This window comes from Pristiophorus japonicus, chromosome 1, assembly GCF_044704955.1.
Source record: "Pristiophorus japonicus isolate sPriJap1 chromosome 1, sPriJap1.hap1, whole genome shotgun sequence".
NCBI lineage: Eukaryota > Metazoa > Chordata > Chondrichthyes > Pristiophoridae > Pristiophorus > Pristiophorus japonicus.
In genome coordinates this window covers 428,385,174-428,412,501 of record NC_091977.1, presented here as the reverse complement: position 1 = coordinate 428,412,501, position 27,328 = coordinate 428,385,174, and the positions used below count along the sequence as shown (strand labels likewise).

Below are 27,328 nucleotides of genomic sequence, written 5' to 3'. Positions count from 1 at the left end.
TGGGTCATGAAGGTCTTACTCACAAATCAGATTAATACGATATCCTAATACACCCAGGTTATAGCAAGTCAAAATTCAGATGCTCACTCGTGTAAACATATAAAACAATGCTGATTTATATGTGGATGGTACATACGTTCTTAACCACAAATGATATTTCCTGCAACACCTTTTTAGATCAACATTTATAACAGAAACTTGTGAACATTTATAACTGGATTCTATATGAAAGCAGTTTGTAATCGGAAAGCCATATACATAAGAATTAGGAACAGGAGTAGGCCATCTAGCCCCTCGAGCCTGCTCCGCCACTCAACAAGATCATGGTTGATCTGGCCGTGGACTCAGCTCCACGTACCCGCCCGCTCCCCATAACCCTTAATTCCCTTATTGGTTAAAAATCTATCTATCTGTGATTTGAATACATTCAATGAGCTAGCCTCAACTGCTTCCCTGGGCAGAGAATTCCACAGATTCACAACCCTCTGGGAGAAGAAATTCCTTCTCAACTCGGTTTTAAATTGGCTCCCCCGTTTTTTGAGGCTGTGCCCCCTAGTTCTCGTCTACCCTACCATTGGAAATAACCTCTCTGCCTCTATCTTGTCTATCCCTTTCATTATTTTAAATGTTTCTATAAGATCACCCCTCATCCTTCTGAACTCCAACGAGTAAAGACCCAGTCTACTCAATCTATCATCATAAGGTAACCCCCTCATCTCCGGAATCAGCCTAGTGAATCGTCTCTGTACCCCCTCCAAAGCTAGTATATCCTTCCTTAAGTAAGGTGACCAAAACTGCACGCAGTACTCCAGGTGCGGCCTCACCAATACCCTGTACAGTTGCAGCAGGACCTCCCTGCTTTTGTACTCCACCCCTGTCGCAATGAAGGCCAACATTCCATTCGCCTTCCTGATTACCTACTGCACCTGCAAACTAACTTTTTGGTATTCATGCACAAGGACCCCCAGGTCCCTCTGCACCGCAGCATGTTGTAATTTCTCCCCATTCAAATAATATTCCCTTTTACTGTTTTTTTTCCCCAAGGTGGATGACCTCACATTTTCCGACATTGTATTCCATCTGCCAAACCTTAGCCCATTTGCTTAACCTATCTAAATCTCTTTGCAGCCTCTCTGTGTCCTCTACACAACCCACTTTCCCACTAATCTTTGTGTCATCTGCAAATTTTGTTACACTACACTCTGTCCCCTCTTCCAGGTCATCTATGTATATTGTAAACAGTTGTGGTCCCAGCACCGATCCCTGTGGCACACCACTAACCACCGATTTCCAACCAGACATTTACCAATTAATTCTAAATGCGTTTGGAAAAAAATATTCTCAGTAATGTGAAAAACCAAACAAAGAACACACTCACTTTGAAAAATAGGACAGCCGATCACAGTGTAGTTTTTTTTTTAAACTGTGTGCATATATATTTACCACAGGTGCTTCCTTTCACCACCATACCTAACTCAGTGCTTCTCTGTGGGGCCTAAGCACGTGAAGGCATGGCCACCAAAGATGGAGCAAAGGGAGTGTGGTATGTACAAAAGGCAGGAGTCAAAGGGACAGAGAGATCGGGGGGCGGAAGGGGAGTGCAGTTCTGGGCAAGCAAAACTTTGTGCAGAATGGAGTATGAACTGCAGAGATCTGGAGGAGATGTTTACAGAAGGTGAGGGTGGCCAGAAGGGCATTGCAATAGTTAAGTCTGGAGGTTAGAGAGACATGGGTGAGGTCGGCAATGTTACTTAGCAGGCGGTCTATATGACGACAAGGCTATGGGATTGGAATCTCAGCTTAGCTAGAGGAAATTGCAGCTCATCCAAGATTGTATGTTGAACAAGACAGTGGAGAGGTCAGTGGAGAAGTGATGGAGAGGTAGAGCTGGCTGTCAACAGCATAAATACGAAAACTGATGCCAAGTCAATTTATATTATGTTCTTAATATTATTTTCGTCAGTTCCCCTTCTTGCTAGGTATTTATCAATACAGTTTTCTGATTCTTGATTGGAAGTTTATGTATTGGTTTGCCACTTGTTTCCGACTTGTTCAATAATATTTCAGGCAATTGGCTTTAGAAACATAGAAAATAGGTGTAGGAGTAGGCCATTCGGCCCTTCTAGCCTGCACCGCCATTCAATGAGTTCATGGCTGAACATGCAACTTCAGTACCCCATTCCTGCTTTCTCGCCATACCCCTTGATCCCCTTAGTAGTAAGGACTATATCTCACTCCTTTTTGAATATATTTAGTGAATTTGCCTCAACTACTTTCTGTGGTAGAGAATTCCACAGGTTCACCACTCTCTGGGTGAAAATGTTTCTCCTCATCTCGGTCCTAAATGGCTTACCCCTTATCCTTAGACTGTGACCCCTGGTTCTGGACTTCCCCAACATTGTGAACATTCTTCCTGCATCTAACTTGTCTAAACCCATCAGAATTTTAAACGTTTCTATAAGGTCCCCTCTCATTCTTCTGAACTCCAGTGAATACAAGCCCAGTTGATTCAGTCTTTCTTGATAGGTCAGTCCCGCCATCCCGGGAATCAGTCTGGTGAACCTTCGCTGCACTCCCTCAATAACAAGAATGTCCTTCCTCAGGTTAGGAGACCAAAACTGTACACAATACTCCAGGTGTGGCCTCACCAAGGCCCTGTACAACTGTAGCAACACCTCCCTGCCCTTGTACTCAAATCCCCTCGCTATGAAGGCCAACATGCCATTTGCTTTCTTAACTGCCTGCTGTACCTGCATGCCAACCTTCAATGACTGATGTACCATGACACCCAGGTCTCGTTGCACCTCCCCTTTTCCTAATCTGTCACCATTCAGATAATAGTCTGTCTCTCTGTTTTTACCACCAAAGTGGACAACCTCACATTTATCCACATTATACTTCATCTGCCATGCATTTGCCCACTCACCTAACCTATCCAAGTCGCTCTGCAGCCTCATAGCATCCTCCTCGCAGCTCACAATGCCACCTAACTTAGTGTCATCCGCAAATTTGGAGATACTACATTTAATCCCCTTGTCTAAATCATTAATATACAGTGTAAACAGCTGGGGCCCCAGCACAGAACCTTGCGGTACCCACTAGTCACCGCCTGCCATTCTGAAAAGTACCCATTTACTCCTACTCTTTGCTTCCTGTCTGACAACCATTTCTCAATCCATGTCAGCACACTCCCCTCAATCCCATGTGCTTTAACTTTGCACATTAATCTCTTGTGTGGAACCTTGTCGAATGCCTTCTGAAAGTCCAAATATACCACATCAAATGGCTCTCCCTTGTCAACTCTACTGGAAACATTTATTTAGTTAATAGTGTTTGTTGTGATAAATGTGAAGTGCACTTTGCATGTCTGATACTTCAGTCACACTTTGAAGTGTGATAGACATGTTAGATGCACATCTTTCAATTACACAGAAAATATCTATATATTTTCCTTTTTTCACAGGAAATATAGGCTAAACAAAAATAATTCATTCTTTTTTATTTGCAAAAGGCCCCGAGAATGACTTTCCGCACAGACATTCCAAGAACAGAAACAAATTTCAAGGTTGTCTGATCCAGATTAAAAGACAGTATCTGACATTACTTATCCCGCAATGAGAGAAGTCATAAATATTCGTGGTATCTTGCTCACAAGTCCTTGGTTTTAGTCTTAAAAGGGCCAAGGTTTCCTTGAAACAATTTTTTTTTGGTTGGGGCATGAAGAGGAACCACAGTGTCATTGCTAAGTTATTGCCTTTCAATGTGATTCGAGTCATCTTGTGTGTGTTTAAACACAAACATCTGTTGATAAAAAAATTGCCATATCCTTTTTCACAAAGTATTATTAAAACGCTTAAAACAATTGCATCTAGTGAGTGACAGGCTTTTATCTGGAACATCAACAGGTTGCTGTGGAACACACCAGCCTACAGTTATTATTATTTCGGCAGCAGATAGGATCTTACATCCTTTGGTGATGAAATGGAGAAAATCCTGGATCTCAGTCAGAGTTTGAAGAGACTGCAACTTGGTAAGTCGACTCCTATGGAGCAGCGTGTCAACACTGGAATAATTCTAACAAAAAAATAAAAACATTAAACACATTTTGAAAAATATGTCATTTATTCTGAACGAATACTTCAAAACATACATTATTTTGTCAGAATCTTACTGTTGATTCTTTTATTAATAAACATTTATATTAATGCCAAATGGTTAAGCAAAATCTAATAATTCATTCTGTATATCGAGATGAAAAATAGAAACAGCCTTTAATTTGCGACACACAATCCTAGTCACTGTAAAGTGAGAAACACCAATTTATCTGGTTAACTTTTTTAAAATTTAAAAGTACAATTAAAAAAAAAATTAGCTTTACGGAAACTGGAACTGATGACTTGGTATGATATTTTTAATGAAGGAACTTGCAACAAGCCATTTAACAAACTGACTCACAGGAAGGTTAACATGAGATAATGATTTTGCCATCTATGGCGCCAGGACAGATAAGCCTGTCTGTTCTGAGCGTTTTTTCATCATAACCACAGCATCACCTATTGTCAAGTATATCACAGCACATATCTATATGAGAAACATGTCAAAATCTTTTTTGAAAAATAAATGGGCTAGAAATTGCACCGTGCCCCGTTTGGGAGCGGTAACTTTTAAGGGAGCACAAAAGTATCAGCGGGCGCTACACAATTGAATCCGACACGAACTTCCGGTATAGTGCTCCAGGAGGGAAGTGGAGTGCTAAATCAAGCGCTACTACTTCCCTTGGAACGCTAAAGCGAGCATCATCAGCATCATCATCACAGGCAGTCCCTTGGAATCGAGGAAGACTTGCTTCCACTCTAAAAATGAGTCCTTGGGTGACTGAACAGTCCAATACGAGAACCACTGTCCCCGTCACAGGTGGGACAGATAGTCATTGAGGGAAAGGGTGGGTGGGACTGGTTTGCGGCATGCTCGGTTTCTGCATGCTTTCGGCAATGAGACTCGAGGTGCTCACCGCCCTCCTGGATGCACTTCCTCCACTTAGGGCGATCTTTGGCCAGGGACTCCCAGGTGTCGGTGGGAATGTTGCACTTTATCAAGGAGGCTTTGAGCGTGTCCTTGAAACGTTTCCTCTGCCCACCATTGGCTCGTTTGCCGTGAAGTAGTTCAGAGTACAGTGCTTGCTTTGGGAGTCTTGTATCAAGCATGCGAACAATGCGGCCTGCCCAGCGGAGCTGATCGAATGTGGTCAGTGAATCAATGGTGGGGATGTTGGCCTGGTCGAGGACGCTAAAAAGTTGGTGCTTCTGTCCTCCCTGGGGCTTTGCAGGACCTTGCGGAGACATCGTTGGTGGTATTTCTGCAGCGATTTGCGGTGTCTACTGTATATGGTCCACGTCTGTGAGCCATACAGGAGGCAGGTATCACTGCATCCATGTAGACCATGAGCTTGGTGGCAGATTTGAGGGCCTGATCTTTGAACACTCTTTTCCTCAGGCGACCGAAGGCTGCACTGGCACACTGGAGATGGTGTTGAATCTCGTCGTCAATGTCTGCCCTTGTTGATAAGAGGCTCCTGAGGTATGGGAAATGGTCCACGTTGTCCAGGGCTGCGTCGTGGATCTTGATGACTGAGGGGAGGGCAGGGGGGTGGGGCAGTTCTGTGCGACGGGGACAGGTTGGTGGAGGACCTTTGTCTTACGGGTGTTTAGTATCAGACCCATGCTTTCCTATGCCTCAGTGAAGATGTTGACTATGACTTGGAGTTCAGCCTCTGAATGTACACTGACGCAGGCGTTGTCCGCTTACTGTAGCTCAACGACAGGTTGGAACGGTCTTGGATCTGGCCTGGACACGACGAAGGTTGAACAGGTTCCCACTGATTCTGTGGATTAATTCCATTCCAGCGGGGAGCTTGTTGAGTGTGAGGTGGAGCATGGCAGCGAGGAAGTTTGAGAAGAGAATTGGCGCGATGATGCAGCCCTGTTTGACCCCGGTCCGGACGTGGATTGGGTCTGTGGTGGATCCGTTGGTAAGGATCACGGTCTGCATGTCGTCGTGGAGCAGGCGGAGGATGGTGACGAACTTTTGGGGGCAGCCGAAACTGAGAAGGACACTCCATAGTCCCTCACGGTTGACATTGTCAAAGGCCTTTGCAAGGTCAAAGAAGGCCATGTACAAGGGTTGGTGCTGTTCCCTGCATTTTTCTTGCAGCTGTCGCGTTGTAAAAATCATGTCTGTTGTACCCCATAGGGGACAAAATCCGCACCGTGACTCCGGGAGGAGTTCCTCAGTCACAGGGAGAAGACGATTGAGGAGGATTTTAGCGCCGACTTTCCCAGTGGCTGATAACAGGGAGATTCCTCTGTAGTTGCCGCAGTCGGACTTGTCCCCTTTTCTAAAGATGGTCATGATCACTGCATCTCTGACATCTCCCAGCATGCTCTCCTCCCTCCAGATGAGAGAAATGAGGTAATGCACTTGCGCCTACAGTGCCTCTCCGCCATACTTCAGTGCCTCAGTGGGGAGTGAGCAAATGTCTCATGACTCTCCGGCTCACCCTATACCGGAACCACTGCACCACAGTTATCAGTGCATACGCCCCAACATTTGACACAACAGATGAGGCCAGAGGTATTCTGCTCCAGCCTCGAACAATCCGTGTCTTGCGTCCTTACAGACGACAAACTGATCCTCCTCGGTGACTTCAATGTCAAGGTCGGAAAGGACACAGAGATGGGGTAGGGAGAACCAACTCCAGTGGTACCCTGCTCCTGACAAAATGCTGACAACATGACCTTGTCATCACCAACACCTTGTTCCGCCAGAGGGACAAGTACAAGGCATCGTGGCAACACCCCTCGCTCCAAGCACTGGCACCTGCTCGACTACATCACTGTTCGAATAAGGGATCGCAAGGACGTGCGCATCACCCGCGCCATGACAGGAGCCGACGACTGCTGGACGGACCACCGTCTAATCCGTTCCGTCATCAATATTAATATAGCCCCAAAACGACGATGGCAACAGAAGTAATGCCTCAGAAAAATCAAAGCCGGGGCACTTAAAGACCCAGCTAAAAGAGCCCTGTACAGCCAGCGCCTCACTGCCAACCTGGCACCCTCGATGACCCCGAGACGCAGAGTGTCCACAGTGCTTGGTCTGCTCTCCAGGCCACCATAACCAATGCCTGTGAAGAGACGCTTGGTCACTCAACCAGGAAACACCAGGACTGGTTTGATGAGAATGATCAGGAGATCCAGGAGCTAATAAACCACAAGCGTAGTGCATTTCTGAACCTAATGCAACATCCCAGCCATGGAGCAGCAAAGCAGCTCTACAGACGGATGAAGGCCGAGGTCCAACAAAAAACCCGTGACCTAAAGAACAGGTGGTGGATGGAGAAAGCACAGGAGATGCAGCAGCTGGCCGACAGCCATGATGTGCGAGGATTCTTCACCGCTGTCAAGTCGACCTCCGGCTCAAGCACTCAAGACCCCACCCCACTGCTGGCCAAGAACGGGGAGACACTCATCAAGGACACCGAGGCAATCAGGGCCCGCTGGAAGGAGCACTTCAAAGATCTCCTTAATCGAGACTCTGTCTTTGACACGAGTGTTCTCGGCTCCATCCCGCAGCATGCGACCTGTCATCATCTCAGCAAAACCCCTGCCTTGCAACGAGGTAAAAAAAGGCCATCCATCAGCTCAAGAACAACAAGGCAATGGGAGCGGATGGAATCTCCGCTGAGGCACTAAAGTATGGCGGAGAGGAACTATTGGTGCAAATGCATGACCTCATCTCTCTCATCTGGAAGGAGGAGTGCATGCCTGGAGATCTGAGATGCCGTAATCATGATCATCTTTAAAAAAGGAGACAAGTCTGACTACAGCAACTACAGAGGAATCTCCCTGTTGTCGGCCATTGGGAAAGTCATCATAAGAATCCTCCTCAACCGTCTTTTCCCTGTGGCCGAAGAGCTCTTCCAGGAGTCACAATGTGGATTCTGTCCACTACGGGGTACAATAGACATGATCTTCACGGCGCGGCAACTGCAAGAGAAATGCAGGGAACAGCACCAACCCTTGTACATGGCCTTCTTTGACCTCACAAAGGCCTTTCGCACTTTTCACCACGAGGGACTAGAGCGTCCTCCTCTGTTTCGGCTGCCCCCAAAAGTTTGTCGCCATTCTCTGCCTGCTCCACGATGACATGCAAGCCATGATCCTGACCAACGGATCCACCACAGACCCAATCCACATCCGGATCAGGATCAAGCAGGGCTGTGTCATCGCGCCAACCCTCTTCTCGATCTTCCTCGCTGCAATGCTCCATCTCACACTCAACAAGCTCAACTCTGGAGTGGAACTAAATTATAGAACCAGTGGGAACCTGTTCAACTCTCGGCGCCTCCAGACTAGATCCAAGACCGTCCCATCCTCTCGTCATCGAACTATAGTATGCGAACGATGTTTGCATCTGCGCACACTCAGAGGCTGAACTCCAAGCCATCATCAACATCTTCATCGAGGCGTACAAAAGCATGGGCCTTACACTAAATATCCCTAAGACAAAGGTCCTCCACCAACCTGACCCCGCCACACAGCACTAACCCTCCCCCCCCCCGACCCCACCACACTGCCTGCCCCCACCCCCCCCACCACACTGCCTGCCGCCCCCCCCCCCCCGACCCCACCATACTGCCTGCCCCCCCCCCGACCCCACCACACTGCCTGCCCCCACCCCCCCCCCCCCAAAGTCATCATGATCCATGGTGCAGCCTTGGACAATGTGGACCACTTTCCATACCTGAGGAGCCTATTATCAGCCAGGGGAGACATCGACGACGAGGTCCAACACCGCCTCCAGTGCGCCAGCGCAGCCTTCAGTCGCCTGAGGAAGGGAGTGTTCGAAGGCTGGATCCTTAAATCTGGCACCAAGCTTATAGTCTACAGGGCTGTAGTGATACGCACCCTACGGTATGACTCAGACGTGGACCATATACAATAGACACCTAAAATCGCCGGAGAAATACCACCAACGATGTCTCCGCAAGATCCAGCAAATCCCCTGGGAGGATAGACGCACCAACATCCGTATTCTCGATCAGGCCAATATCCCCAGCATCGAAGCGCTGACCACACTCGACCAGCTCCGTTGGGCGGGCCACATTGTCCGCATGCCCGACACAAGACTCTCAAAGCAAGTGCTCTACTCAGAATTCCTACACGGCAAGCATTCTCCGGGTGGGCAGAGGAAACGTTTCAAGGACACCCTCAAAGCCTCCTTGATAAAGTGCAACATCCCCATCGATACCTGGGAATCCCTGGCCAAAGACCATCTTCAGTGGAAGAAGAGCATCCGGGAGGGCGCTGAGCACCTACAGTCTCGTCGCCGAGAGCATGCAGAAAGCAAGCGCAAGCAGCGGAAAAACTGTCCCACCCACCCTTTCCTTCAACAACTGTCTGTCCCATCTGTGACAGAGACTGTAATTCCCATATTGGACAGTACAGTCACCTGAGAACTCACTTTTGGAGTGGAAGCAAGTGTTCCTTGAATGCGAGGGACTGCCTATGATAATGAGCTGCAGAGCGCTGCACAATATCCCGTGCAGTGCTGCCGGATTAATAGGTTCCTTCCCTCCCTCAAAGGGGAAAGGCCAATGTTGAGGTCATTGGAGGCTGAGGCTGGGAATGGTTGGTGACAGTACCTGCGATACGTGCAGAGCAGCTCCGAACACAGTGTGCAGGGCTGATCAATCGCGGGATGGAAAAAATTCCCAAAACAGCACACTGGGGTGATAATAACATTTTGGCCTACCTACCTTTAATTATCACTTCCCAAGCGGCAGGCTGAGGTCACAACGCCTCCTGCAGCTACCATTGTTAATACCCGGCGATGCTGCAGGGGGCGGAAGTGAATTTTACAACCAGGGCGCTAACGGGGTGCTGCGCACCGCATGACGTCACGATCTCTGTAGTGCAGGAGATCGAGACGGTAAGTTTTAGCGTCACTGCTAACCCGCCATGCAAGTTCGAGGGTGTCGGTAATTTCGCCGCGGCTGGTCGGTAAGCCATTAGCAGCCCGTTATCGTCTCCCGGAGGCACTAATGGGAGGAGCAAAAGAGGCCAATTTCTCCCCCAATGTGTCTAAAATTACTCTAACGTTACTGAACTGTACAAACTGCTTTTTTTCTCGCCACAGAAATATGTCACACTGGTGCAGTCAGGATGCTGTCTGAGGTTGGGCACATTGTTGGAGCAAACTAGGGCAAGTAATACTCAGCATCTGAAGTGAATATAATACAGATGCTGGATACGTGAAATGGTAAGTGTTCCATTTGTCAGCACTAACCCACCTCATCTTATGGAGCACAAAAATAAATGTTTTTTCTCGGGATCACTAAAATAAATATTCCGGATTTCACAATTTCATGCTGTCTATAGTTCTCTTACAATTCTTATGGGATATTCAGAACTATCTGTTGAAGATAAACCCGAAATGTTCTCCCCTGTATGCCAGCCTGCTTGCATGTCTCATGTTCGTGGCATTCTGTAACTGGCCACAAGAACATAGTCAAGAGCAACCTCATGTTACTCACCCTTCAACTTTACCTCTGTCCCTGTAATCAAATGTCTCCCTCAGATGAGCCCAGCCACACAAATAGGTGCAAGTTTAAATGACAACACTAACAGATGAAATCCATTGTGGGATCAGGAAAGTTAAGCTGAATGTATTTTTACGTTACAACTATGCATGTTTCCCATTTCATTTTACTTGAAAATGTTTTTTTTTGTGCCCTAGAAATCCAATGGCTAACCAGATCATTAGATGGCTACTATTAATTATTTAAACCCGAACTACACGTAGCGGATAATGTCTGCAACAACTCGAAAAGCCAAATTCGTATACAAAAATCATTTTACTGGATAGACCATCAACACTTGACTATATGCCAAGTACTAACCTGCATAAAAATTTGGATACTATTATTGACGTAGTATTTGGCACGGTCAAAGTCATCCTGCAGGATGTACAGGAGGCTAAGTTCCTGGCTGTAGCGGGTTTCAATAACAGTTTTCCACTGGTCCACCTTCATTGCATTGTCAATAAATGTCAGCAAAGACTGGTCAGCTTCACCCAACTGTAATAATTTCACTTTACTGCGCATCATGTATGGCAAATAAGTCTCCTAAAAAATACAACATGGAAGAATAAAAGTTATTCTTAGGATCCTTTAAACATCTACACAAACACATTATTTACAGCTTCCTTGATAATCGATTTTTAAATTGAATTAAAAATGTTTCTATTTATCTCCATGTGTTTTTCTCTTGGTGGAGAACCCATCTGAGGTGGAGAGAGAAAGTGGTTCATGATTACAATGGAGAAGATGGTCCATCCTCTCTGAGCCACAGTGCTGTACAATCTAGCAGCCTAATCAACAAATATTCAAGCTTTAAAAAAAAACTATCGTTATGGATGTATTTGGGTAAATATTCTCCTTTAGATTTTGTGTAAAAACATTCACACCTTTGATATAAATTGAACTTTCGTTAGTCATTGCATATTGCAGTCAGAGAGAGGCACACTGGAAGCCGTGACTACAAATGTCTAGGCACACACTCGCATTCACTGTAGCAATCAACAGAAAGATGGAGAAAATGTGGCAAATGCAAATGTTTTCATCATCCACCCCCATAATACACAGTATTGATTTAGTGTCATGAAATAATATTAATATTGTTGGTATAGAACTCTCAAAATATGTCAGCGCCATCTAGTGGTACAAAATATAAACTAAATCTTGCTGCGTAATGTTAGCAAATGTCACTGGGTAATTTAGACAGAACTCTGGAGCACACTCTCCCCGGCCCCCAAAGTGCACTGCAATGGTAAAAAGACAAACAGCCTGGCACCAAGCTTTAAAATTAAACGTGCAACTATTCTGGAGCTAATTAAACTGTCTACTTCCTTCTGAGTATTCTCTTGAATGCTGGAGGTGTCAATTAATTAGAGCTTAGTTTTACTAATTTCTGCATGTTATGTTCAACTTGCTATTCATGGTAATTAGTAGGGGGCTAATTGAATACCTGTTTGATTTGCAGAAAGGAACAGGTACACAGGAGATCAGCAAAAATCTGTTGAACAGGTTCAGCTTCAGTACGAGGGCAAGCTTGAGTGTGGGTGATGTTCTGATATTTTAAAAATTCAGGAAGTTGGGCTAATGGAGATTGCAAATGTTCGATTTATCCAGTTTGCTCATCTCAATCAACTATACAGTTAACATTGGTTCATTGTGACAATAGAGTAAACACTTCAAAAACAATAGAAGGAATAACATACATGTTGTAAATGCAAACGACTATACAATAAAATGTGCATGAATTATCATGCATCTACTGCTCCAATATCTTGACATGAGTAAAACACTTATCACATGAAGGTAGATTTTTGGAAGTAGTCAAACAGGAATATTGTGGCCAAGGATTGGTTCACTCCATTGCTATATTATTAACTACATTGCTTTCCAATTTTCGTGTGTGCTCAGTAACATCTTGAACAACTGAAACGAACACAACAAACAAAACAGAAGGGCGCTAATGTTAACCATCGCTTTTGTAAATTACGTTTAAAGAAAGCTTCTGGAGGCAAGGCTTCGTCTACTTAGAGACTTTCACTGGATTTCATTAGGCACTTAATTGCACGCGCGATACTAGACTCCAAAACAAGTACTCTACTTATCTCTTACATATTACGAGACTCCCGAAACAAGCGCTCTACTCCGAGTTACGTCACAGCAGGCGAGTCCCAGGAGGGCAGAGCAATCGCTTCAAGGTAATCCTCAAAGCCTCCTTGAAAAAATGTAACATCCCCACCGACTCTTGGGAATCTCTGGCCCAAGACCGCTCAAATTGGAAGAGAAGGTGCCGAACACTTCGAGTCTCTTCGCCGGGAACACGCGGAAGCCAAGTACAAACAGCGGAAGGAGCGTACGACAAATCAAGCACCACACCCACCAACCACCCTGTGCCCCCAACCACCATCTGCCCCCACCTGTGACAGAGACTGTTAGCATTGGTTCATTGTAACAATACACCAATGTCACAATGAACCAATGTCAATGTTAACTCATTTTAGTGTGGAAGCAAGTCATCCTTGATTCCGGGGGACTGCCTAAGAGGAAGGACATATAATAAGCCCATCTGAAGTCAATGATGCTGAAATAATAAACATGTCCAAAACTTGAAGCACCTTTGCTCACCTGATAGAAAGAATCAGTCCATATCTCCTCTAAATTTATAGGCATTTTGTCACTGATGTTAACGGTGGAACAGTATTCTAGTGACTTCCATTCGGTTAGGTGACTGTAGCACTCCAGAGCTGCAATATCCCAAAAGTCTTTCTCTGCATCTATAGGGTTTCCATCTACCCATTCTTCGCAATTCAGGGCCTGCCAAATCAAATCCATACTAAATCTATAATTGCAGGTTAAAGGTATCACAGTATGATTTGTGGAATGCTCCCATTACTATTTACTGCTGTCCTGCATAAACAAACCAAGAAACGGAACTGCCGTCCTACAACAAAAAAGCCAAAATGACAAGATACTTTCACAATAAAGACTCTGCCAGGGGAAATAAGAATATCCATACAGTTATTATATAAGCAATGCCTACACCAGTATTATTTTGATTTTTACTGGATTCATTGGGTGAATAATGATGATAAAAGCAATTCATGAATTTTTCCTCAAGTTTTCCTTTTTACATGAACCAAAATATTATTGAACAGGCAAAAAATTGGCCCAATGAGATGGATAAGCAGTAACGTTCTGAGAATAGTATCACCTACAAGTTTCCATCCAAGTCAAACACCAACACTCTTACTTAGGCATATCTCCTTCATCATTGCTCGGTCAATATGTCGGAGCTTACTACCTAATGCTATTGTGGGAGCACCATCACCACAAAGTTAACAAAAGCGCAACTGGGGATGAGCAATAAATGCGGCCTTGCCACTGATGACGACAACTAGCAAACAAAAAAGGAGCTATGTTTACAATCCACTGTTCCGCTGCTGTGGTGTAAATAAAAGACGCAACTGGCCCCCGTGGTACACAAAACATATTCAATTCATTATGCTAAAATCACAACTTTTTGAATAGTGACATCTGACAACAGAAGACTCCTCTATCTTTATCTTTGCAGGGCAGCACTGTTATCACACTGGTCAGATTGTCAGCACTCTCACAAAAACTTTTACCTGATCATATAACTGTACAGCCACTGCGTAATCATTTTTTGCTTCCGCCAATAGTGCTTTTTGAGTGATTGACTTTGTACCAATTTTTTCACTGAAGATTCCACGCAGGACATCATAATCCCCAAGCGATCGGTATAACCTGCAAAAAGATCAACAGTTCAAGCTTTCAGAACCAATGTTCACCAAGGTCAAAATACATTGCTACAGTACCTTGTTGCTCAGTGGGTAGCTGCATTACAATGAGGTGAATAGCCCAGACACTTCAAATCTAAACTAAGTCTATGTTCACACAAGAGTACTTTAGCCAGATATTCAAAAGGAACTGTGGCAAAATCAATGGGCCCATATTTCCCCAAGAGTTGCCCCGTTTTTTTTTGGAGTAAGTAGCTTTTTTTGGAGTAACTTAAAGATCACAAATTTTCATATTTAACTTGCTCCAGTGTAAGTCAGTTAGTTAGGTTTTTTTCTAGATTAGTTTGTTCTCTCCAAAAGGGGGTGTGGCAAGCCACTTATGCCTCTTCTGGCTATAGAAGCAAATTTGGCCAGCTGAAAATTACTCCAAACTAACTTAGGCCAGTGTATGTGGCCACTTTTGTAGACACAGAAAAACCTTACCTACATTTAAGAAATCAGCGCAGGTAGCCAGAAATAAGGTGGGGGGGGGGGGGGGGGGGCGGTGAGTTGAGTTAGAGGATTCTAAAGCAGTAAAGACCTTCACAACATCAGCACAACATTACACCATCTTCAGCACAACATCACCACAAATAAATGAAAGATAAATCAGCTGCAGAAAATAGAGCAGTCCTACCTTGCCGACTGCAGAACGCATCGGCTAGCCCTCCCGCCATGGCTAGGGGCGGTAGGCACACATGACTGTAGGGGTGAGGGATTTTTACTTTTTACAGTTGGCCCCAAATGTTGCGTGGTCCTAATGGAGGATGATTCAGTTTTGATGCAAAATATCTTTTATTGGAAATTTTACAGTGCACTTCAACGACAACAACAACAACAAAGAAAGGCTGCACCTATCCATCACCCACATCTTGGGGGAAGTGCACTTCCTCATGGGGTCGGTGAAGGTGGGGGTTGGGGGCCCGGCTTGGGTCTGACCGGTGTCTGGTGCGTGGATTGAAGTGGGAGTAACATTTGAGTCTCCGGCCTTTGTGCCCTTATTGCAGAAGCTAGCTCCCTCATGTCATCTGCCATCGTCTGCACACCCTCTGAAATGCCCGCCCTCACTTCCCATCGGATTTCACTCGACAGTGTCGCGACCTCATCGCGCATCCCACTGACCGCTGCCACAAGTGATCTTGTGAGGGCATTTGTCTCTTCACCCAATGAAACAACCTGATTAACCTCTGCTGAGGGCTGCATCTCAAGAGAGACTGGTCGGCTTCTCCTTTCCCTCGCCATGAGTCTGCCTAGTGGCACCCCTCCAGTGCGAGGTGCAGGCTGGGACGGTGGGGGACTGGGTATCCCAAAATGCACTTCCCAACCGCCAGTGGGGCTCGTGACCTCGGAAGGTGTGAACCAATGGAATGTTGCCGAGGAGCTCATGGAGGTTTCTGGCAGTATGATGCCCTGTGCTATGTCCTGATCCATATCGCGGTCAGAATTCTTCCGTGCACACATTTCCATGGACGCCTCCTCCCCCCACCCGCCTTGGTCTGGAGCTCACGCATCTGGATCCTCTGGTGGATCTACAGGATCTTGAGGAGTGTCGTGTTCTTCTGCAAAATACAACAGTAGTCAAATGGTTAGCAGCATAGGAGGGGGCAGGATGGGTAGAATGATTAGTCTCATGCGTAGCAGGCCAGTCAGCAGGTTGATTTGAAGGGCGACTATGCATTTTAATGACTCACTCTCACATGTGGATCCAGCTTGTGCAGAGCTGATTCTTTTTCTGCCGGTGCGAGTCAGCAAGGCAGCAACCCTCTGTTCCACGGGTGTCAGTTGGTGCAGATTTGGCAGACCTCCTCCTGTTCTAGTTCTCTCCCTCTTGTTGTGGGCCAATTCCTTCTGCAAAGATGAAAATATTAATTTTCAGACATGATGCGCTTCTGATGGGTGGGACACATACAGATGGTCACATTTTCCACTGCAATTCAATTTAAAGATGAAGATATCACTTACACTCACTACTTGACCAACGTCCTGCCATTTCTTCTTGCACTGGCTTCCAGATCCTGCGGTGTTGACCCCAGCGGAGAATTCTTCTGCAACGAGGTTCCATTGTCTTCTCATTTCCTTGGGTGAGACTTTTGACGGACCACTCTTGCTGTTATCCAGCTCCAGCCATTTCTCCTCAATTACAGTCACTAGTTTCTCCACTTTCTCATGGAGGAAATTCTTGGTTCGTCTTGCACGCTCTTGCACCCTTCGTCTATTGGACTCACACGCAGGTAATGTTCAAAAATCACACTTCACACCTTTATTCCACCGATCCAGCACTCCTTTCCACTCCCTCAGCCACACAAAAATCAATACTCAAACCTCACCTTTAGATATGCTCCATTACCAATGATACCGAGGATGCTCTCCCTTTAATTGGCCGATTGCCAAGCTTCCTGTTGCACTGCGCATGCGCGCAAACTGAACCACCCATTGCGCATACGCTCAAACGGTCATGCGTGTCCCTGTCGGCACTCTACAAAACGATGGGCCCAAGCCCCGCCTCCCGCCAGCCACGCTGAGCAAGCGCGGCCGAAGTTCTGCCCCCCGCCCCCCCCCCCCCCCCCGGCTCTGCAGCGCCACGCCGATGGATCCGGATGACGAGGGAGCGGCCAAATTGAAAGGTAAATTTTTGCCGTTTTTTTTGGCTCACAAAGTCGGTGGGCCATCCCTAAAACTACGCTGCTCTTGGCGGCTGGGGAAATTTGGGCCCATAGTCTTTGGATGAAGGAAGAAAGAAAAGGAAAATAGCAAGGAAAAGTACATTTTTACAACGGGTAGTTGAACTATTTTAATAACCATGCAGAGACTTACTTAGCCAACTCTACCCATCGGGTGGTGTAGGGAGGCAGCTGGTTTCTGCCTCGTGCTCGCTTCGCTGGAGGTTCTTCTGGAGGGGTGTGGTGGATCAAGCTCAGCTCCAGAAGCAGAATTCCCATTGGCTGTTGTAAACTGGCTAAGGAGGTTGAACTTACAATAGCAGGATCGAGATTCAGCAGATCTGTGTGCTGACGACTCATATCCTTGATAAACAAAATAGAACAGAACAGTACTGGTTACAGTGCAATACATCAAAACCTATGTTATTCAATCCTTATTCCCAAATCCAACCAGGAAATATAATAAAACTGATCACTTAATTTCTATAATACATAAATCAAGCAAAAGCACAACTTATCCAAGGATAAGTAACTATTAGATAGATCCAGAATGACAATTAAGATTAAATTTAATCAACCAATTAAAACAGAAAAAAAATCTATACTTTCATTTTATTTACTTTTACATAACCTTTAAAACAAGTACTTAATTCTATGGGGGAGAAATTAAGAAGCGCCACATTTGGGGCACTAACTTTCAAAAGTTGAAAAAATTAGCGGCAGGCGCTGTTTTTTTTTAAACTTAAAAAAAAATATTGGCGTTTGCGCTCCAGGGAGGAAGTGGAGCGCTAAATCACGCACTCCACTTCCATCATGGAGCGCAAGAGGCAGCAGACGGGTCGGTAGGTGTGCAGCGCTGCACAATGGGCCATGCAGCGCTGCCGCATTGGAAGGGCCATCGCTGCAGGTTCTGCAAAATAACTTACCTGCTCCCCGACGGCAGCCGCGATCCGGCCCGATCGGCACAATGCACGGCGGCAGAGTGCCGGGCTGATCGACCTCAGGGGAAAAGCAGCGAACAAAATTCAAAGAGAGCATTTGAGAATTATTTTTTTTTTTTATACTTACCTTGGCCACCTTGACTTTAAGCATCGCCCCGAAGTGCCCAACCTCCTGATGAACGCCTCCTGCAGCTGCCGGTGTTTTTGCCCGGCGATGCTGCAGGGGACGGAATCGAAGTTCAGGTGCAGGTTGCTACCAGAGCGATGCGCATGGCGATGACATCATGATCTCCGGGCAAAGGAGATCGGGTCGCAACGCCGTACCTCCGCCGCAAACCTGCTGCCAAATATAGTGGGAGTCAATTTTCGTGCCATGCCAGGTGGATAAGTGCTTAGTGCCCCATTATTGCCACCCAGAGGTGATAACGGGAGGCGCTAAGGAGACCAATTTCTAGGCCTATATACTTGTACAGTAGGTTTCATATTGTAACATTGCCAAACATTACAGCAACCCCCATGACGTTTCCTTTTGCCAATTATTAATCACCATCCATGTCTAACAACAACAACTTGCATTTATATATCACCTTCAATGCAAAACAATGTCCCAAAATGCTTCACAAAGGAAGGTGCAAGGAAAAAGGGCTCGAGTTGGAAGGAAGAGATTAGGAGTGATTGAAAGCTTGGTTCTGAAAGTTTTAAAGGGTGTAAATTTATGGAGGAAGTTCCAAAGAGGTCTTAGACAGCTGAATATGTTCAATCACCTCACCCATCTCTCCTTTAAGGTCCTCCTTTATCTACTGTCCGCCTAAGCCTCCAGAAGTTATCTTCACCAAAATCTCCTCTCCTGTACCAGTCACTAATATGTCTCTACTTATCTGTAGAATAACTCCACGAGGCCTAGTGCTGTGCTTGAACTGCTGTGACCTTGGTCTCTTTATTGTAACTGCAAAGTGCCTTCACCATGTGGTGACCATCCTTTTATACAGCTCCTGCCTGGGCCTCCCACAGTTGCACCCTCTAGTGATACCAGCATAGTATATACACAGAGTATACATATATGACAACATTCCCTGCCCCCCCCCCCCCCCGCCAAAGTCTTTGATGCGAGTTAGTTACAGGTTGAGGCGATCCGGAACTCTGCGCTCCCTGGTTGATCGTCTGAGTGTCACTTCTGGCATGGGTGAGTTGGTTGGGCCACTGCTGTCTTGCAGCGCTGTTGGTCTGACTGGACTGTTGGAGGTGGTGGGATCATCCTTCTGGTTGGCACCTAGGTCTGTTGCTGATTGGGTGTGTGTGTGTAGGTGGATCGCTGAAAGTAGGTCCTCTCCCAGTAGTTCCTGGTTACCTGTAAATCGCAATTTGGTCTGGTCCAAATTCTTTCTGCACGTTTGTCCGTTAAGCAGTTTGACAAAAAACACTCTATTCCCCTCCTTGGCTAAAACAGTGCCAGCGACCCATTTGGGCCATGACCGTGATTCAGCACAAACACTGGGTCACTTACAGTGATGTTACATGATACAGCTGCGCGATCATGGTACATGTTTTGCCGATAATGCCTGGTTTCCACCTGATCGTTGAGGTCAGTGTGGACTAAGGAGAGCCTGGTTTTGAGTGCATGTTTCATTAGTAACTCCTCAGGGGCAACCCCGGTAAGCGAGTGGGGTCGTGTCCTGTAATTGATCAGCATCCGGGATAGACGGGTTTGTAAGGAGCCTTCCGTGACGCATTTCAAGCTCTGCTTCATGGTTTGGGCTGCCTGCTCCGCTTGGCCGTTGGATGCGGGATTGAATGGGGCAGACCTGACATGCTTGATGCCATTGCGGGTCATGAATTAATTGAATTCCGAGCTGGTGAAACACGGACCATTGTCGCTGACCAGAATGTCGGGCAAGCCATGGGTGGCGAACATGGCCCTGAGGCTTTCAATGGTGGCAGTGGACGTGCTGGATGCTATTATTACACATTCGATCCACTTAGAGTAGGCGTCCACTGCAACGAAGAACATTTTTCCTAGAAAGGGGCTCGCATAATCTACGTGGATCCTGGACCATGGTTTTGAGGGCCAGGACCACAGACTAAGTGGAGCCTCCCTGGGGGCATTGCTCAATTGTGAGTAAGTATTACGCTGGCGCACACACGACTCCAAGTCCGAGTCAATGCCGGGCCACCAGACGTGGGACCTGGCGACAGCCTTCATCATGATTATGCCTGGGTGGGCACGGTGAAACGGCTTTATCTCGTCTTGCATTTCTCTTGGGACCGCTTACCAGCTCCCATTGAGGATGCAACTTTTTACAAGAGATAACACAGGGTCCTGGTTGGTCCAGTTCCTGATCTGGTGGGCCGTTACGGGTGACTCTTCACTTTCGAAGACGTCCATGACCAGGCACAGGCAACGGTAGCCGGCTGAGGGCATCAGCGCAGTTCTCAGTGCCTGGCCTGTGGTATAATCGTTGGCCGACAGTGTTAGTGCCCATCTTTGGATTCGCGACGAAGCATTGGTGTTTATGCCTTTGCTTTCCGAAAACAGTGAGATTAGGGGCTTGTGGTCGGTTTCTAACTCAAACCCGAGTCCGAACAAATATTGGTGCATTTTTTTTTTACCCCATAGACACAGGCCAAAGCCGCCTCCTCGTCCATACTGTAGGCTCTTTCGGCCTTGGATAGACTTCTAGACGCATATGCAACCGGTTGGAGTTTGCCCGCTACATTTGCTTGCTGTAAACACGTCACATGCTAAAACTAGACGTTTACCTGGGTCACGCAATACAAGCAACTTGTTCGAACACAGCAAGTTTCTGGCCTTTTTGAAGGCGGCCTCTTGATTTTGACCCCAAACCCAGTCGTCTCCCTTGCGTAGCAACTTGTGCAACGGTTCGAGCAAGGTGCTCAATCCTGGAAGTAAGTTACCGAAATAGTTGAGGAGTCCCAGGAACGAGTGCAGCTCTGTTACATTTTATGGCTTGCGTGCATTCTTGATGGCCTCTGTCTTCGAGTCCGTGGGCCTTATGCCGTCTGTCGCCATCTTCCTCCCCAGGAATTCTACCTCTGGCCCCAGGAAGACACACTTGGATCGTTTCAGCCGGAGTCCGACTCTGTTGTCGACTTAAAACCTCTTGCAGGTTATGCAGGTGTTCGGTGGTGTCGTGACCAGTGATTAGGATGTCACCCTGAAATACAACGGTGCGTGGAACCGATTTCAACAGACTCTCCATGTTCCTTTGGAAGATGGCTGCAGCCGAGCGGATCCCGAACGGGCACCTGTGATACATAAACAGTCCCTTGTGTGTGTAAGCTGAGGTTAGATCCAGCTTGGTGAACGCCTTTCCCCCTGCTAATTTCGCAAAGAGATCATCGGCTTTGGGTAGCGGGCACTGGTCCTGTAATGAAACTCGGTTGATCGTTACCTTGTAGTCGCCACAGAGTCTGACCGTGCCATCACTCTTTAGTACAGGAACAATCGGGCTGACCCAACTGGTGATATGATTCCCTCGCGTTGAAGTCTGTCCAATTCAATCTCCACTTTCTCCCTCATCATGTAAGGGACCGCTCGAGCCTTGTGATGAACAGGCCGTGCCTCGGGGACCAAGTGGATCTGCACTTTGGCGCCTGTGAAGTTGCTGATGCCTGGTTCAAATAAGGATGGGAACTTGCTCAGCACGAGCACAGGAAGCATCGTCGACTGAAGATAGTGCTCTGATGTCTTCCCAGTTCCACCGAATCTTTCCCGTCCAGCTTCTGCCAAACAACGTTGGCCCATCGCCTAGTACAACCCACAGTGGCAATTCGTGTATCTCTCCATCATAGGATACTTTCACGTTCGCACTGCCGATAACTGGGATCAGTTCCTTGGTGTTAGTGCGCAGCTTTGTCTGAATCGGGCTCAGCTTGGGTCTTTGTTCTTTGTTGCCCCACAGCCTCTCAAATGCCTTCTGGCTCACAAGTGACTGACTCGCCCCCGTGTCCAACTCCATGGAAACAGGAATGCCATTTATCTTGACTGTCATCATCATAGGGGGACTTTTGTTAGTGAAGGTGTGTACCCCGTGCACTGCTTCCTCGGGCTGAGTCGCCTCTCTAGCTTGTATTTTATGATCCTTGCTGGATCGGAAACCTCCTTCTGACTCCTCTGCAGTTCTTCTGCACATTCGCACATAGTGTCTGAATCGACACAGACGGGCCCGATGGTGACCCCCGCAACGCCAGCATGTTAAACGATTCACATTTACACCCCTTGGCGGACTCCGAGTCGGACTAATTCTTTGATCCAAGTTATTTTCTGCACAGTACTTGCCAGTGAGTTTTGATTCTGGGAGAATGTCAACGTTGAGGTCGTGAACACCTGGCTTAAGGTGATGGTCCGCTTCACGTCCCGTCCCGTCGCGACACATTGCTGAGGAATTTGCCAAATTCGCACGGTTCCGCTAGCCTTCGTGGGTCTGCGACAAATTCCGCTAAATCCTGGCCCTCGGTGCGGCGGTGTGTGTAGAAGCGATACCTGGCCAGTGAAACCCGAGTAAAGGTTTCACCCTCTGTAAACTTTTCTAAACTACCAACGGCAGCCATCTCTGCATGTAAGTCCGTGATCTGTTCTCATCGCCAGTTAATATGTCTCTACTTATCTGTAGAATAACTCCACGAAGCCTAGTGCTGTGCTTGAACTGCTGTGACCTTAGTCTCTTTATTGTAACTGCAGAGTGCCTTCACTGGGAAGTGACCAGCTTTTATACAGCTCCTGCCTGGGCCTCTCACAGTTGCACCCTCTAGTGGTACCAGCATAGTATATACACAGAGTATGCATATATGACAGTCACCTCGACACGAAGTGATTCCTCGTTCAATTACATTAATTTTCACTTGAACTCATCCTCCCTATTTCCACTAATTTTCTTATCCCATTTACCTCCACAATCTCATTGTAGCCCCATTACTCCCTTTGGTACAAAAACTACCTCTGCAACATCAAATCCACATGGTGTATCCTTTCAAACGCTGCTGACTGACCAGAGCAGCTGACCAGACCATTGTCAGATTGGATTGGACCACTTAATGTTCACCATCACAGCAATTCGAAGAACCCTGCATTCGTGCTTTAGTTATTAACAAAATATAAGTCGTAAAATGAAACTTATCAGAAATTACACAGGTGCACTATAAAGAATACTCTGAATCTTGCAATTTATGTATTCAGGTTGCACATTCATTTAAATAAATTAATGGTGCATTGGAAAGAAACTTTAAAAAGTGTTTAAATCTCAAGGCCAGAGACTGCAGTTTCTATTTAACAATTAAAATAATTTATATAAATGGAAATAACAAATGTATTTTGAACAAGGAAGTGTCAATAGTTATAAAAGTATCTTCTTCCTCAAAAAAGAATGTTTTAGCCAGAAAATTGCAGTTACTCCTTCAGTTATCCGGTATCTGGTGACTTTGGGTCCTGCTGGGCCTAACATTTTGTGGGTAAATCTACGCTGGCACATTAATGGCATAAATTTAGGAAACTCGGGTGAGCTGGTCTTTTGTATGCGGGCAGAGCTATGTAAATAAGTGGCAGCCGGTTTTGGTGAATGTATTTTGGAAGCAATGCAAACGAACAAGGAAATTTGCGAGTAAAACTGCCATAAATCAGTCATGTGATTATTTCCTTGGAAAAACGGTGTAACTCCATTCTTCAACCGTAGTTACGCCAAAATGTTCCAGCAAATTATGATTCGATAAACCAAATGACCCACTTTTTCTATGATTTACGGAGCTTCTAATGTCCAAAATCAAAGCCACTCATATAGTTGCCTCTGCCACCTTCAACTGTCCCTCAATTTCAAGCCTTTCCTCCTACACTCCATTTAACTGAACGTGCACATTTTATTCTCTGCAGTTTCTTCCCATTTACCCCTCAACACACTCATCTCATTCATGAAACATGGCCACTTGTTTAAGTACATCCCAACCCATCTCTAAAGCAACTGCTTTCACTTCAACCCCATGCCGGATAACATCATGAACCCCTAATTACCTCAAGGGTGACATTATCACCCCCTTCTACAGAAACCTACCCCATACCCCACAATTCTAATGATCGCCTTGTAACCAACCTTTTCTTTATACCCAAAGCCCTGAAAGGTGTTGCCTCACAAGCCTATTCCCATCTATCCTTTTTCAACACCCTCCCAATCTGGCTTCTGCCCGGCACAGAACACCGAGGCTCTACTAGTCAAAGTTACAAGCAATATCCTGTGCGACTGTGCCCACGATTCTCTTTCTGTCCTTACTTTCCTTCTTTGAAAATATTCCCTTCAAATATCACTCCTCTTCATGACAGTGATCTTTCTTGGTTCTGCTCATACATTTCCACACAGCAGTATGTAAATAATAAACAGGAGGGAATCAAGCTACCAACCTCGGTCCCTTCCTCTTTATTATTTACATGATGCACCTCATCAGTATCATCTAGAAAAGCATGGGACTGCGTTCTTCCATTGATGGAAGGGTTGTTGCAACACTCTTGAACTACCCGTCCAACATTAAGATCTGGATGAACAAAAGTTTATTAGTTGATGAAAACAAAGCCTTCCTCTTTGGCTCCCATGTGCTTCTGGCTTTGCCTGCTATAACCTTGTCGGCTGCCATGTCAGGTTAAGTCAGGAAGTGTGAAACCTCAGCGACTGCTAAGATACCCCAAGCTGAGTTTCCTTTCCCACATGCATTCCATTACCAGGTCTGCTTTCTTGCACAATAATTCCTGCCTCTGCCTCACTCGCATCTGCGTGGTGCACTTTCACCATTGCACTCTTATCAGTTTCCTCACCTCAACCCTCCAATGTTACAACTCATTCAAAATCCTGCAGCCTAGATCCTCACACACGTAAAGTCTTCTCCAAACTCCACTGGCTCACCGTGCCCCAGTCAATTGACTTCAGGATTCTTATCCTCACTTTCAATCCCTCCCTGGCCTTGCTCCACTCTACCTTAAGTGATCTCTTTTAGCCTTACATCTTCACTCATACCCTCCATTCTGCTAACTCCACTCCGGAGCCACTGTCCTCATTTCACCACTGGTGGCTGCTCATTCAACCACCCCACTCCTGACATCTGGAATTCCTTACCCAGTTTTCTCCACCTTGCTACCCCACGCTCTGTTTAAAAAAATCTTTGTACCCTTCTCTTTGAATGTGCCTTTGGCACTCCATCCTAAGCCCCATAGATTTTCCCTCCTGCTCAGTCCACTGCTTTTTCTTCCTTAATGTAAAGCATTTTGAAGCATCTGACTTCACATGAGCAGCACTATAGAAAAGCAAGAAATTATATATTCAGCACAGAAAATGATAAACATAATGAAATAATTGTACAAACAAGGCATGCCATAAAGTTCAACCAGCTAACTAACCAATTTTGACAAACAGCTTCTAACTCTATACTACTGCAATAAGGTTTATAAATTTTCTAACTGCTGTAATTCTAACTTTTGACAATGGAGTACCAACAAAAGTTCATAGTAATTAGTTTGATTGACAGTAGGTTACCTTCTCCCAAAACAGATCTCAAAATCAGTAAATTGTAATTATATAAAGCAGCAGCTCTCCTTACCTGAATGCAGGTTACAAACGGTGGGAAACACAATGTTGTGCTACTCAGCAAACAACTAAAATTTTTCATTAGCTCTTTTCCAATGCCACTCATTTCTGCAGCTGTTTTAGATTTTTTCACTTCTTCCAGAATTCCAGAAAATAGGGCACTGAAAAGTTGTTTAGCAAGTGAATGATCTTTCTGCAAAACAATGACAAATTTTGCTATAATTTCTGTAGCTACCCCCTGAGAATACACTTTCCTACAAGACTTACCAAAGAGCTGCCACAAATAGAACTCCTCAGAGACTTTGAAACACTCACAAAGACTCATTTACATTGAGCCCCCTCCATTCGAGAAGGAAACTTAACAGCAGGGTACAGCACTGCCCAGAAGGTCGAGTCTGACTGATCTTGTTCGATGAGTGCAAATAAACTTGAATGTCTAAGATGAATTCGAACTGAAAGCCTCTCTCTTTTTTTAGCCTCCAGAGTTGCTGCAACAATACCTGGCAGTCTTCACCATTTTTCTGGTTAATTCCCACTATTTTTACCATAACTGCAACTCATACCTGTAAAACATCTAGACTGCAGTTATGGAAGCAGCTTTAACAAGAGCTGAATCGATGTTTTTAACACAAGTTATCCTGAAGACAAAAAGCTTTCACAACCAGTAATTTATCTATCATTTCTGTGCAGAACTTTATTTGATGAGTATGCAGTGGGAGTAAATATTAAATCAAAATGTACTCTTTAAATCAAAATAGAAACATGTAAAGTTATCGTACATGTTGCAGGTTAATGGTAAAGATGTAGAGAAAATAATTTACTTAAAGAAAATAAGCAAGTATTTATCAGCTTATATAGATTTATTTAGATCAGAAGGCTAAAATTGTTTCGGATTTTAGTTACAGACCTGAGCTAGAGCCTGCAATGGGGCAATTAAACTGCTGAATTTGATCTGAATATCAGGCAGATCTCCAACACGATAACATCTGTAAAGAGTGACCTGTGCATCACGTTTCATCTTCTGTTCAGTTTTCATTTCCTGAAAAAAGATTGTGATATTTAATACAACTAGCCTAATGGTTTGTCACACAAAAGCAAAATATTGCGGATGCTGGAATCTGAAATAAAAACAGAAAATGCTGGAAATCTCAGCGGGTCAAGCAGTATTTGTGGAGAGAAAAAGAGAGTTAATGGGCCAGATTTTTGCCAGGTTTGCGACCGGTTTTCCGTCTGGGTGAAGTGGAAAAACAAATCTTTTTGGTGCTAAATGAGGCGCACAACATTTTGCGCCTGGGCGTAAATTTTGGCGGTGATTTTGCGGCGATGCTAAACTTAGCACCCACCCGATGTTTTCACCGTTTGGATGTAGTCAATCGTCGTGCAACGTTGCGCTATTGCCCAAGGTGTAAAATTCGGCGATATCGCCCATTTTACCGTCCGCCCAGAAACCCACCAGAAAAAAAAATCAGTTGAACCCAGGTCGGACCCGGCGCCATCTTGAAAACAGAGCAGAAGTTCAGTGCGTAGAAGGATTTGATGAAGAAGGCTGCATTTTACACAGTGACGTTTTATTTGAGTTATTAGTTTGTTTTAAAGAATATTTAAGGACATTTTAAAAAATGAGGGCTACACTATGTCGGCCATTATTCCTGGCTGCTTTTTCTATGCAGCATCAAGCTGGAAGAAGCCTTATTGAGGAGCAATTTGAGCGTAATCG

The 27,328-nt window shown here is 45.6% G+C and overlaps 1 protein-coding gene across 2 annotated transcripts in view; it reads right to left on the bottom strand.

Moving 5' to 3' along the window:
- The window catches only part of prkdc (protein kinase, DNA-activated, catalytic subunit), a 364,122-nt gene that overhangs the window by 74,096 nt on the left and 262,698 nt on the right, over window positions 1-27,328 (bottom strand). For both annotated transcript variants that reach the window (XM_070892539.1, XM_070892550.1), the window contains exons 61-67: window positions 26,519-26,650; window positions 25,625-25,804; window positions 17,248-17,456; window positions 14,263-14,401; window positions 13,262-13,450; window positions 10,964-11,188; window positions 3,966-4,074 (exon numbers count right to left, since the gene is read on the bottom strand). In XM_070892539.1, the coding sequence (XP_070748640.1) occupies window positions 3,966-4,074; window positions 10,964-11,188; window positions 13,262-13,450; window positions 14,263-14,401; window positions 17,248-17,456; window positions 25,625-25,804; window positions 26,519-26,650 (1,183 nt within the window). The remainder of the gene's footprint in view (window positions 1-3,965; window positions 4,075-10,963; window positions 11,189-13,261; window positions 13,451-14,262; window positions 14,402-17,247; window positions 17,457-25,624; window positions 25,805-26,518; window positions 26,651-27,328) is intronic.